The sequence below is a fragment of the Drosophila simulans genome, chromosome 3L (genome assembly GCF_016746395.2).
Source record: "Drosophila simulans strain w501 chromosome 3L, Prin_Dsim_3.1, whole genome shotgun sequence".
In the NCBI taxonomy this organism is placed as follows: Eukaryota; Metazoa; Arthropoda; class Insecta; order Diptera; family Drosophilidae; genus Drosophila; species Drosophila simulans.
The window spans coordinates 4,194,965-4,207,669 of NC_052522.2; the positions used below are offsets into that span (position 1 = coordinate 4,194,965).

Below are 12,705 nucleotides of genomic sequence, written 5' to 3' on the forward strand. Positions count from 1 at the left end.
TGTGTGAGTGTTGTTGTGTTGCAGTGTTCATGTTGCAGTTGCTGTTTCGTGGGTGTGAGCTGCTGCTCGATGAGTTCGGCAGATGACTCTTTAACGCTATGTGCGGCAAATGTGGCAGGTTCCTGGCAAATGAGGATTTCGAATTTGGAATTGGAAGCCAATATCGCTATGCTACTGCACGACAATGAATCAAATCAAATGGAAAGGGAAACAATCAGAACATGATAATAGAATTTAGGAGGTACATACCCGTTCAAGTACAATTAAACAAAACAAGTAGGACGAGACGAAACAAAACCACAAATGTAAACATAATAGGCGGCAAACTCAACTAAAGTGCTGGGCCAATATTAACATATCCATCTTATGCAAATTTCATTTAAACAAATTACAATTTAATCAATATAAAGCTCTGTTCTCATAAACGCTCTCTCAGGTTCACACGACGCGAAACAATTATTTGCATCTGCAGCTCTTAATCTGCGCTTTATAATACGTAATCATAATCATAATATTAAGGTAATCGATTCTTGCCATATACATAATCGCAATAAAAACTAAGAAGCGAAATTATTCTACGGTGGAAAACGAATTTTGGCTATGAAGCAACGTAATTTAAAAGGGTATTATTAACAATATACACTCACAGCCACAGCCACACCCCGACCACCCGACTACCCTACTGTTCTCTTTCCCTCAATTGTTTAATGTTTTTTTGTGTGTGTGTTATGGTGTGAATGGTGTGTGTGGTGTATGTGGTGTGTGTGGTGTATGCGAGCAGTTGCGTTTTGTTGGCAAGGCATTCAACATTACGTTGCGGACTCTCACATCCGCGGCATCTGTCTGTGTGTGCTTTTCTGTGTTTAGATGAGTTTGCAATGAAATCTCGCTTGAAGCTGTATACTAGCTGCCCCGTCCCTGACCGTCCACCGCCTGGATCCAAGCGAGACGGCGGCGTAGGCCGCACCGGAAGTGCCCCACCGTCTCCTATGAGCACTTCACACATGCACCCTCAACATCAAAGTCGAGGACCATTAGCTTTGTTTCCTCCGTTCCGTTGCGGGAACCGACGGCGCAAATGAGTTTGGTGTCGTTCGCCCTGGAAAGTTTTCAGATTTAGATAGTTACATTTGTAATGAGCGGATTTATATCGTCTTGGACTTACCTAATCCGCCACACAACGCCGCCAGATCCACCAGAGTCCAGAGCCACAAGATTACGTATAAAGTCGCCCGTCTTAACGTCCCACAATTTCACGGTGCCATCGTCGGAACTGGTCACCACAAATCGGGAGTTAAACTGCAGGCAGGTGACCGCAGAATGATGCTTATTTGGACCTAAAGGGGATTTAAGGAGTACCAGATTAGTAGTGGATATTTTACAACATGTTAGTGAAAAGTAAACGGTTCGGTCCAACATCTTGCATTCGATCGACAAGCGGAGGATGCAAACTTACCTGACAGCGTTTGCAGACATTGTCCGGTTGTGATGTCCCACACCTTGACTGTCGAGTCGGCGTTGCCCGAGACCAGAATGTTTTGACGCAGTTCCATGCCAGAGGTCAAACTCTGATGACCCATCAGGGTGTGCTTGCAATTGCCCGTCTCCACGTCCCACACGCGGATAGAAGTGTCCAATGAACCCGATACCACATGCAGGCCATCAAACTGTGCGAAATTTAGAATGAAATTAAGGCAAGGTGCGACAAAGATGAGTAGATCATCTTACCTGCAGCGAGTAGACGCGATTTGTGTGGCCCTGCAGTGTGTGCAGGCACTCCTGCCGCTCCGGATGCCAGATCTTCACCATATAATCATACGCTCCGGACACAATCAGCTTCCCATCGTACTGCACACATCGCACAGCAGCCAAGTGACCAACCAAAACGTGCAGGCAGGAGCCTTGTTCAATGTCCCAGACCCTCAAGGTTGCGTCTCGCGAGCCACTGACCACTCTGTTGAGAAATTCGACAATTATTAGCATTGGTTAGTGGATAGTTGTGTGTGGCTTTAACTTACTTGCTGCCATGCAAATGCATACACCGCACGGTGGATGTATGCCCCTGAAGTGTGTGCACACATGCGCCGCTGTCCATGTCCCAGACTTTGAGCGTGCGATCCGTGCTGCCCGAGATGATGATATTGCCAGACATTTGGGAAGACCAAACGCCACCGGTGTGACCAACCAAAGTGCGCAGACACTACAGATGTTGAAAAATATAGCTCGTTAGCAGGGAAACATTAAATAATGATTGCTTTTTCGATTTACTCACCTTTCCGTTCACCGCTGACCATACTTTAAGTGTATTGTCATCGGAGCCGGACACAATGCGATTGCCGGAGAACTGCAGGCACGTAATCACATGATCGTCGTGGCCCTTGAGTACCTTGGGCTTGCGCACAGGCCGTGACCGCCAGTTCATTTCGATGATGTGCTGACGCATGTAGGCGGCCTTCCAGGGCGACGCAATTGGCGGCATGTTGCCATCGCGTCCCCGTTTCGGGCGATCACTACGCGGCTCGGCGAGGATCTGGGCTTTGCGGCACTTCTCTTTCCACAACAGATTGTCGTCGCAGAGGAAGCGCCAGCTGCGGCAGGTCTGCGCTGCCCTCAGCAAGTCTTTGGGCTCCAAGTACGAGAGCACAAAGAGGGCTAGCTCTCTTGGCAGCAGGGAGATGAAGTCCCGCTGGAACTGCGGCTCAATCACCTTCATCATGTGCCGCACCTGCGACGGATCGCAGTGATCGATGAGACGGTCCAGGGCCAGCAATCGCTCGACATGGGACCATCGTTGGAATTGTGCCAACCAGTGCTGCAGCTCTGGAGGCGGATTGTCACGAGACGGCACGGAACGGGGTGTGCGTCGACCCAACGCCGATCCCGGCGTGGAGCTAGTCAGATGCGATGAGGGCGTCACCGATAGCACTGCCGTGGGACCCAAATGTTGCGAGGAGCGCGGCGTAGATGCAAAATCATAGGCAATCCGCTTGCGGCAATTATCGCTCACACCTGAACCCGGTCCGCCCACTTCGCCGCTGGAAGATATAGTCACCGAGTAGTCGCCGCCATCCAGCAGACGTCCCTCGTTGAACTTACGTTTGCGCTGATGAGAGATTAGCGAGCTGGGATTGGTCAGCGAGTATTCGGTGAAGCCAGCTGAAGCAGTGGACAACGACAAGGAAATGGGCTCATCGGGATCCATGGCGTCCATGTCGAAAGTCTCGCTGAGACTGGCATTGCTTCCGCCGTAGCTGCTTCCGTTACCGTTCTGGCATGTGCAAATCTCCTCCAGATCGGAACAGTTGTTCTCCTCATCGCAGTTGGCCCAAGGTTCCTCGGCACTAAAGTCGCCGGGCTCCACAATGCCGCCATCCCCTCCGCCAGCTCCCTCTTCCACGACCACTTCCAGATGGACAACATCGCTGGAACCGTTTCGCCGTTGCCGAACTGATGCCGCTGGGTGTGCCCCAACTGACCCCGCTCCACTAGCAGCTGGCGGATTGCTGCGAGTCAGGAAACGCTCCTGGGTTTGGGCGCTGGCATTAACCTGTCGAGCTGCCTTTGTCGTCGATGCAGTGGCATACTGGCAACGGTTGGACGCTCCGGCTCCGGACGAGGTAGAAGCCGATGTCGAGGCCTGAGAGTCACCCAAGCAGGCCGATCCGGTGGAGCAGGCAGCATTTGGATTGATGGCAGTGGTGCGACTGCAACCACTTTCCTGAGAGGTCTGCGATCCCACCGAGCTATACGAGACGGATGCACTCACATTCTCCTCCTGATCCTGTTGACAGCTTCCCCCGGATGTGGACGAACCAGACGTGGTTGGAGCCAGACTGGGGTAATCATTCGAGTTGGTGTTGGTGTAAACGTCCGTTCGGGCAGCTCCAGTGCAACTGGTCGATGACTCCATGGATTTTGAAGTGGAACTGAAACCACTCCGGTGCTGGCTGCAGCTGGAGGCGCCCAACGAGGATCCCAGATTCAATTTGGCAGTGGACTTGCTTAGCCGGCTATTAGTGTACTTGCGACTGCTCGTTGGGGTCGTGGACAGATCCTTGTAGGTGTACTTGCTGTCCGAAGAGACGGTCCGCCCATTGCTGCTGCTGGGCCAGTCGTCACTGTTGGCCGTACCCGATCCATTGGCCGCCTTGCTTCCCCCCGCCATGGACTTGATCAGACTTAGATTCAGTTTGTTCTGGCCCGTCATGGAGCTGGTACGCAGGATAATGCCGCCCGTCAGACGCTGCTCCGTCTCAAAGTCACGACGCTCGATCAGATCCATGGACTCAATGTCTGCCCTTGACAAGGCAGAGCTGGAGGTTGAGCTGGAGTTGGAAGTGGAGGCCTCCTCTGGGGCGGCGGCGTTGGCAGAGGCTGCTGGCGAGGGATTCGAAACGGTATTGGCCGTGAGGCTCATCTGCTTCAGGCGCACTGACATAAGGCGGTCATGCAGTGAGAAGCAAGTAGCCCCATCGTCGCCTTCAGAAGGATGGTCGTCCACGGGACCGACCGGCTCAGACTTAATACATCTTCCCAAAGCCAGGTTCTCTGCTTGATCTTCCTCACCCAGCAAGAACTCATCGCTCAATCTTTTTGGCTTGCCTGTGAGCTCTGACTGGGATCCCGTTGTGACCACCTGACCGGGATGCGGCTGGGCCTCCTCCACGACGGGCGTCTCCAGGAAGATCTTGGATCCATCGGCCGCCATGATGGTGCCGTCGGCTAAAGCCAACTGTGATGTGTTGGGGCAGTCGAGTGCGCCCGTTACAATGTCCACTACGTCCTCGTCTTCGTCTTCAATCAGTTCCTCCTCATCGTCCTCCTCCGGCTCGGGATCCTCATCATCGTCATCGTCGTTTATAAGGCATACAACCGGAGGATCCTCATTATCCTCATTAAAAAAGCCCTGACGACTGTGCTCCGATGAGGCTGTCTGACCTAAGCCAGGATGACCACCGTTCAAGGTGTCCGTGGAGGAGCTGTCGTCGACGGCCACCACTCCCACTGTGGACGCCGCCCCCGCACTGGTGGGCAGTGAGTTGGAAGAGCTAATCTCAAATGTGCTGGACTCGTCGTCCAAAACTACGGCGAAACCATGTTGTGAGTTTGACGACACACACACGTCCTCCACATCCTCCCGCAGCGTTGACATAGATACAAAGGCTTCTCTGCCGGCTCCTACTTCCGCTTCTACTGCTCCTAGGCCCGCTTCCGATTCTTCTGTTGCTTCTGTTTTTCGGCTGGTTGAGGCCTGACTCTTGACCCACGTGGAGGTGGAGCTGGTGACTGCTGACTGAGTACGCTCCCCTGCACTGGTCGCGGATTCACTGCTAGCAGCTGGGCATCCTCTTTCCATAATACTTTACAGGCATCCAAAAGTGGTTAATGCGTTCTCCTGCAAATGTTAAAGATTGGTTATTGAATGATTGGAAGCTGGTAACACGAGGAAGCACTTATGGAAGAGTGAATACTAGTGTTGAAAATAGACGCTATGAAAATTTTAAACCCAAGGTATGACAAATTTTACACCGCTTACAATGGACGATCCTTTTGTGCCCTGAGAATCCAAGATGATCCGAAATTCCCACGCAACAAGCGCAAACTGATGGTTGCAAAAAAAAAATGAAATCCAAGGGAATGAAAAGCAGTGGGAAAAATTTGTTGTAACGACGCTGCCTCTGCCGGCGTCGTTGGAACTCGAAAAAGGAAATCACAAAAGTGCATCGAGGAAGAGGCTAAAACGGCGCGAAGTAGAATGGGCAAAAGAAGACGAAACGGGTATTACAACAAAAACATCACAAACAGACACACACACATGCACTGGAAAGAGAGACAACAGCAAAAGGTATTGTGAAGAGAGTGAAGAGCGAGAAGTAACGGACGTGAGAAGAAGAAGCACCAAAGATACACAGCAGCCGCAGCACCAAGCAAGAACAACAATAACAACAACATCACGTACACCTTGCAATTCAAGCCGCTATCTTTTCCCTCCGCTTTTTACTGACTTTCAGAGATGATCAACGCGGGAAAGTCACCGGTGATCGGGAAACCGAGTCACCGGACTAATAGAAAAGCCTGATTCCTTACAAATAATTTGTATACTTAAAAGTGTTTTAATTAAATTAAGACTTGAATTGAAATTTTGGCTTCCAACGTTAAAACGTAGATTAGTATATCGTTACTAATACAACTGTGCAATCTATAGCCACGAAAAATTTGTTGCTGACTAGAGCTTAGCCAAAGCTAAGATTACTTCTGCCAATTTGCTGAGTCACAGAGTTGTTGACTTTTTAAAATATGTATGTGTCATCCATTTTAAAAAGTTACATTAAAACGTGATTTTTTTACATGGGCTATATTAATTCGCAAACATTTAGTCGGAACCGAAATTCCAAATAACAAGATATTAGTCATTCTTAAAAACAAATTTTTTGTGCAAACTGACTTTCTTTTCCTGGAGAACCTGAAGAAATCATTAATTATTAGGGCTAAGATGTTTGTAAATTGATGATACGTAGTCCCTATTTTCAAAAAATGCATGATCCTAGCCAGCTTCCATTCACCGTGACTGAAAAATCGCAGCTGCGCATCTCTGATGTTTGACAGCAGCTTGACTGGCCATCACATCCTACCAGCGCACAGACACACACACACGCACGCACCCGAGAGAGTAGAAAAAGGGATCGCCGCAGGCAGAGATTGGATGATCCAAGGGAGGAGACAAGAAAACCAGGAGGAGGAGAAGAAGCAGAGATCAGCCATTGCAGCGCAGCATCCGCAGAACAAAAGGGGCGAGATCACAAAGGAATTTTCAGCGCTCCTGCTGTTGCATCACTGCCGAAACAGATCAGATGTGCAGGCATTTCTCCCTAACATTTTCCCATATTCGTATTCATTCTCTTCCCACCCTCCTTCTGCTGCTTCTCCTTCTCCTCCTCCTTCCCCAACCCCAGGCTCATGGCCTTTGGCTGTTGACCTCCCGAAAAAAACGTAAAATACGTTTTTTAGGGTCTCCGCTTTCACACCGCATTTCGATACGCGTTTTTACCTGTGCCACACAGGACACTTTGGTCGAACATCGGGGATGCGCTCGAGAACATTTTCTCTCTGTGGATTTAGCCACGGGTGTGGAGTCGTCATAATCGCTGCATACACACAGACGCACACCAACGCGGATAATGGGCAGAGACCTGTGGTCCCAAATCCCCCAAAAATAGATTACTTTCATTGCAAATTCAGAGCAGCGATTGCAGTGCGCTGAGCGTTCCTTGCGGACTCTTTGGCCATCCTAACCCCACTTTTCTGCACCTGCAAATGCAGCGGATGGAACACGGTGGGGATAGCCCCATAATTCGTGGAGCAAACAACAAAAGAAAAATGTGGACATTGTTGTACACACAGGCAGAGTCACGCACACATACGAACCCACTCGCTCGCTCACTCGCAGCTAAAGTTTGAGTTCGCGTGGTGCCTTGCACATTGTTTATAAACTTTTAGGGCAGCCAACGAGCAAGGGGCACTAAAAAACACACCCCACTATAGCGGGCGCAATTTGTTTTCAGCTTTTCAACTGCACATTTAACGCGTGTAAAACTTTTTGCGTTTGGGGCCCACTCTCACACATACAGGCGCAACACAGCACACACACGTTCAATCGAATTTTTCACATACGTTTTAAGGACGCTGTTCCTCGGAGATTGCCAAATTTTTGAGTTTTTCAGATGACTCTGTGTCCAGTCTATCTAAATTTCTGGTCTTCAGATACTAGAATATGCGTGCAATTTGCGGATTTGGACAGATTTTGGACCCGAAAAAAAACTAATGCGGATCCAGTGTGACCACCGCTCGACCGTTGAAATATACCATGGGAATTCACGGCTTAAGTTAGGGATGTGAAGGTCTCCGCGTGACTTGAGCTTAGTTCTTAAAAATGTGTTATTCTGTTAATTATTTTATATGTATGGTTCTCATGAATTAATTATGTGTACCAAGTTGTAAGTGTTAAACGTCTTGCTTACACAATTTAATTTCTCAGCAATTTTTCTTTTGTTCTTTTGATTGCTTATACAACAAAAATTCATTTATGTTTAAATAACTTGTTTTTATTTTCATAGTCTTTCATTTATATACAACTTATAGAATAGCTTGGAAACCCTTATTTATTATTATGTTTCAAAATAATTAAAAACCATTACAGCAAATATCTTTCATTTGTTTACTAGTGATAGAGTGTGGTAACACTAGCATTTCCGTCCACACAATGTTAAGGTCACACTCAGAAGCTGCAAATTTCGAATTTCGACGGTCGCAATGAGTGGAGCTCTCGGAGATGTGGTGTCCGAATACCTGGAGCGCGGCCCAGTGCTCGTGGTGGCGGACCTCCTTAGCCTGATAACGGTCTCGTCCTGCCTGGTGATCAAGGTGCCGCAGATAAACACGATACGGGCGAGCGAGTCCTCGAAAGGTGAGCATCGCCCACACAACATCTGCAACCTATCCTCCCACTCATATGATACGGATTTGTGAATTAGGCATCAGTGTTTTGGGACTGTGCCTGGAGCTGTTCAGCTATACGGTGATGCTGTCGTACAACTACACCAGTGGCTACGACTTCCTCTCGTACATGGAGTATCCTGTTTTGCTGCTGCAGGAGTACGCACTGATTTTCTATGCCTTCAAGTACCAGGATCTGCTGGGCAAGAGGACGCAAGTGGTGGCCATACTGTATAGTATAGTGGCCACTCTCATATACCTGAAGCTCTTTCCCATTATCATCCTTAAGTTCCTGGTGGTGAGTAAGGCTGCATTGATATCACCTGGTGACTGATTAGGCGGGCATTCTTGCCCAGATAACGACTTCGGCGCAGTTCAAACCCGTTCCCCGCTCTCTTTTCCAATTAACTAATTATGCTTCCGGGCAAACGGGTTTGGTTTGATTTGTTATTTGTTTTAGTTTGAAAGGGCGGTGCTCTTAACTGGGCAGCATCTTCGCTCAAGGTCACCGATGTTTGTTGTATAATATTTGAGCGGCTATTAATACTTTTAGTGCTCGGGCAATTAATATATATCTTGAAATTTATTTAAATGTTTGATATCCCGTCAGCCTTTCTGCACTCCCATTGGGGCCACGAGTAAGGTGCTCCAGCTGCTGGCTATTTTGAGGACCAAAGATGCCAGCTCCGTCAGTAGAACCACATGGGCACTCTCCGCCTTTACAAACTTGAGTGAGATCACATCTTACATTCCTTCACTTGTGTCATCAATTAACACATATATGTATCTCTTACAGCTCGAATCTACACGGTGTTCTTCCAATCGCACGATTGGATGTTGCTATCAAACTTCCTGATTTCGACGTTCCTTAGCGCCTCCGTTTTCACCGCCGCTTGCGTCTACAAGAAGAAGGCCAAGGCGGAGTAATTGGCCAGCCTGATTAGAAGAGCTCAACATAGACAAACACTGCGCTGGCTGGAAATGCTTATCAGTCATTGTTTTAATTCTATTTGCTTATCTGTTTAAATTGATATTACAAATTCTTGTTTGAATCGGTTGTTGTCACTCGTTTAACTGTCCGCGTAGAAAGCCACCACAATTGCACCCACAACTGTTAGAATGGATACTGCATAGATTGCTCTTCGTTGCCAATCGATCTTGGTCTTGGCCGGTCCAGAACCCACAGTTTTGCGCTCCTTGTGCTTGCGCTTCCCAAACTTGGCCTCGAACTTCTCGAGTTCCACGCGGTTTCTTTCTTCCTCGTCGCGACGCTTTTGTTCCAGCTGCAGTTGCTCTGCCGCCTGGACGCGAGTTTGCTCCGCCTTGCAGTTGGAGTCGCAATCCAAGAATGTCTGACCAGCACGGTGTTTGTCACAGGCAATCTCCTGCTTGAGTCGCTTGCATGCGCAGAAAATGCGAACCTTCTTGCGGCACAACTCGGGATTTGGGCACTTGCCTGTGTGGCAGATGGCTGTGCAGCGATGTCCGCAAGGATACTGAAAAAAAAGTAAATCACTATATGGCTTGATCGAAAGTGTATCTCATAGCACTTACATTCTTCAAGCATCGGTTACCGCAGCTCCGTAGCTTTTCTCTTCGCTCGATGATCTCCTGGACCGATCCCGTTTCATCATAATACTCGTTGCACTTGTAAACCAACTGGTTGAGTCCACAGTGACACTTGGTCTTAATCACAAAGTTGCAGGGCGCACAGGGCGGCGGATGACATCCTTTGGGACAGGCGTGAATACATCCGCTGGGTCGGGGAACGATGCAACCCTCCTCGCAGTTGGCACAGCCAGTTTGCGCAGCCATATCCTGGGGAAGCGGTACGGAATGGCAAACCAATGGACACTTGTGATTGCCGCACTTAAGCTGACGTGCACACATTCGCTGGCAGGAAGTGGGTTTGGAGTTCCAGCATGGCCAAGTGGCAACCTCATGACCTCCGATACAGGTGACAACGACGCCTTCCTCACATCGTGGATGGGGCAATGCCTTATACTCATACTGTAAAACAAATTGTGGAGTTTTAATATTAAGATGGGTGCGTTTTGTGATTATAGATACCTTTTTGGCCTGTGGCCTAGCCTCTTTGGGTTTATTAACTCTAACAGCCTCGTGGCATCGTGCTTTACAGATGTGTCCACACTTGCTGGTGTCATTGGGCAGACCGCACACTTGGCCACATGGAGGACACTCACCCTTGTGACAACGATGCTTAATGGCATGGTGACATTTGGGTGTTATGCTGCAAGGAGTGAGATTAAAAATGTGTCATTATACACTGCGAATGAAATACGAACCGACAGAGTTCCAAGCAGACAATGCGTGCACTTCTTTCCCTGCCACAAGGAACACTTTTTTTGGTTTTCCCACAGCGACAGTTAATCTGGGATTCCAGTTTACAAGGATAGCAAGGTCCGTTGTGGCACACGGACTGACATTTGTGCTTGTTGCAGCTCAGCTGCTTGCCACAAATCTTTTCGCACGGCGGGCACTGGTCCCCGCAGCACTTAAAAAAGAGTTAATGGTTAATTTGGTTATACCTTTCAAATGCTTGCGTGCTATTATACCTTTCTATTGCAGGCATGCTTGCCGCAATCACGCATTTGCTTGCATTTGGTCTCGCATGCAAACTCTTTGGAGCAGGGCAACTCCTTTTCGTGCAGACCACAACGACACTTCTTTTTGGTTCTTATTGGGCACTGTAAGAAACATATTTCATTAGAGAATAGATTTGCTTAGCTGGTGACTATCTTACGGAAATGCAAGGTCCACGATGACAACGCTGGGTGCAAGTGTGCTGGCCACAGGACAAAAGTTTTTGGCACGTATCGCCACAGGTTTCCTCTGCTTCATTACAGGGTCTTACCTGGGTCTACAGAATTCGGTGATCATGAATAAATATAAACTTGTATATAAATATAGCACATACATTCTTGCCACATGGGCAACTCCTGACTTGCAAAGGACACTCTCCATCGCCGCAGGGTCCTGCGTGACACACCTTCTCGCAAATGTGCAAACCACAAGCAAACGGAGCTCCACAAACCTGAAATAAATTTAAAGTTGTTATATGCTATAGCTTCAAAAGGCTTTTCTTACGTTTTGACACTTCCATTTGCGATCGGAGCAGTTGACCATCTTCGACTCCCGCTGGCACTCGCAAGGTTGTAAGCTTTTGCTGGTGCAGGGAGGACACTTTCCTGGCTGATGACACACCTGATTACACTTGTGCTTGCCGCAGGCCAGAAGTTCCTTGCACTGGAAAATCATTTTTTATGTATGGTTGTCAGAAACCACTTCTTGAAACGTTATGACTTACAGTCTGCTGACACCTCCACTGCTTGTCAATGCACCTCACGGACCTAGGACTGGATTTACCACACAGACACGAGACCTGCGCCTGCTGCGCACAAGGAGGACATGGCCCCGGATGACATAGCAGCTTGCAGTCGTGCCCACACTTTGGTTGCAACAGCTTCCCGCAGTGCTCTCCGCATGAGTGGGGCACAAGGAAGGGCTGGTTCTCCGGGTTCACCTCCTTGCCGCAGAAGCAGTTGTACTGCGTGGGCTTATCGGCCGGTTGGTAGTCCCTGCGGCACTGGGGACAGCACCAGTGCAGGGATTTCTGTCGCTTGGGCGGCACAAATTCGCCCAGATGATTGTAGTGGCCCTGGCCGTTCTGCTGCTCCGCCGCCTTCACCTTCATCTGCATCATGCTGTCGTTGGCCCACCGTTGGATGCACTTCAAGTGAAAGAAGCAGTAACAGCTCTCGCAGGACCAAATGGCCTCCACCCGCCGGATGCTTCCGATGCAAATGAGACAGGTTGCCGCTCCCGAGTGGAGAGTGTTTTCCAGGAACGTAGTGGTGCGTGCGGCATCCTTGGAGCTTCCTGCGTTGTCCGTCGGTATGTAGTTCTTGTATAGGAGTTCTGAAAAGATAAAGCACAAAAGTGGATGGTTTTCGAATGACACGTCACGAGCATCGTTTGATTTACCCAAAATGTGATTCTCATCCAGTTCGCCTTCATCCTCGGAGCTGGAAGCGTAGGTGTCCACCAGTTTTTGGGCGGCAGCCAAATTTTTAGCTTGCGCTTTATTAAACTTTTCCATTTTTAAGCCGGCGTTTTTGTCTATCAACTGGGAATAAATTCCTGGGGGTAGAACCAGGGATGGCGCGTTCAGTGATAACAGCAATTAGGGGA

General features: G+C 48.8%; 3 protein-coding genes across 4 annotated transcripts; 1 reads left to right on the forward strand and 2 right to left on the reverse strand.

The window, feature by feature from the left end:
* Positions 1 to 373: 373 nt before the first annotated feature.
* On the reverse strand, positions 374 to 7,892 carry LOC6736751 (F-box/WD repeat-containing protein 7). Of its 2 annotated transcripts, none has more exons than XM_016170227.3 (7): positions 7,672 to 7,892; positions 2,273 to 5,395; positions 2,019 to 2,200; positions 1,729 to 1,954; positions 1,457 to 1,667; positions 1,166 to 1,337; positions 374 to 1,099 (listed from the first exon to the last, which is right to left on the reverse strand). In XM_016170227.3, the coding sequence occupies exons 2-7, from the start codon at positions 5,354 to 5,356 to the stop codon at positions 988 to 990; spliced, it is 3,987 nt and encodes a 1,328-aa protein (XP_016030376.1). In that variant the 5' UTR covers positions 5,357 to 5,395; positions 7,672 to 7,892; the 3' UTR covers positions 374 to 987. The 2 variants fall into 2 exon arrangements, with proteins under 2 accessions (XP_016030376.1, XP_016030375.1); XM_016170226.3 differs by lacking the exon at positions 7,672 to 7,892 and adding an exon at positions 5,537 to 5,721.
* Positions 7,893 to 8,239: 347 nt separating this feature from the next.
* On the forward strand, positions 8,240 to 9,545 carry LOC6736752 (solute carrier family 66 member 3). The gene is made up of 4 exons (XM_002083572.4): positions 8,240 to 8,464; positions 8,532 to 8,791; positions 9,104 to 9,224; positions 9,290 to 9,545. The coding sequence occupies exons 1-4, from the start codon at positions 8,311 to 8,313 to the stop codon at positions 9,418 to 9,420; spliced, it is 666 nt and encodes a 221-aa protein (XP_002083608.1). The 5' UTR covers positions 8,240 to 8,310; the 3' UTR covers positions 9,421 to 9,545.
* On the reverse strand, positions 9,474 to 12,699 carry LOC6736753 (NF-X1-type zinc finger protein NFXL1). Its single transcript, XM_002083573.4, has 10 exons — positions 12,499 to 12,699; positions 11,822 to 12,432; positions 11,602 to 11,760; positions 11,432 to 11,548; positions 11,258 to 11,374; positions 11,070 to 11,201; positions 10,800 to 11,008; positions 10,564 to 10,744; positions 10,048 to 10,503; positions 9,474 to 9,989 (listed from the first exon to the last, which is right to left on the reverse strand). Exons 1-10 carry the CDS (start codon positions 12,611 to 12,613, stop codon positions 9,564 to 9,566), a joined length of 2,523 nt encoding a protein of 840 aa, XP_002083609.1. The 5' UTR covers positions 12,614 to 12,699; the 3' UTR covers positions 9,474 to 9,563.
* Positions 12,700 to 12,705: the final 6 nt, after the last annotated feature.

Excerpts from the sequence above, each read along its gene's own strand:
- LOC6736751 (XM_016170227.3), bottom strand. The coding sequence starts at position 5,356 with ATGGAAAGAGGATGCCCAGCTGCTAGCAGTGAATCCGCGACCAGTGCA. Across the intron at positions 2,201-2,272 it reads GGTCAGCGGTGAACGGAAAG|TGTCTGCGCACTTTGGTTGG; the intron begins GTGAGTAAATCG and ends CAACATCTGTAG. Across the intron at positions 1,100-1,165 it reads GGCGTTGTGTGGCGGATTAG|GGCGAACGACACCAAACTCA; the intron begins GTAAGTCCAAGA and ends AAAACTTTCCAG.
- LOC6736752 (XM_002083572.4), top strand. The coding sequence starts at position 8,311 with ATGAGTGGAGCTCTCGGAGATGTGGTGTCCGAATACCTGGAGCGCGGC. Across the intron at positions 8,792-9,103 it reads TCATCCTTAAGTTCCTGGTG|CCTTTCTGCACTCCCATTGG; the intron begins GTGAGTAAGGCT and ends ATATCCCGTCAG. Across the intron at positions 9,225-9,289 it reads CTCCGCCTTTACAAACTTGA|CTCGAATCTACACGGTGTTC; the intron begins GTGAGATCACAT and ends TATCTCTTACAG.
- LOC6736753 (XM_002083573.4), bottom strand. The coding sequence starts at position 12,613 with ATGGAAAAGTTTAATAAAGCGCAAGCTAAAAATTTGGCTGCCGCCCAA. Across the intron at positions 11,761-11,821 it reads AGTGGAGGTGTCAGCAGACT|TGCAAGGAACTTCTGGCCTG; the intron begins GTAAGTCATAAC and ends ATGATTTTCCAG. Across the intron at positions 11,009-11,069 it reads AGCATGCCTGCAATAGAAAG|TGCTGCGGGGACCAGTGCCC; the intron begins GTATAATAGCAC and ends CTCTTTTTTAAG.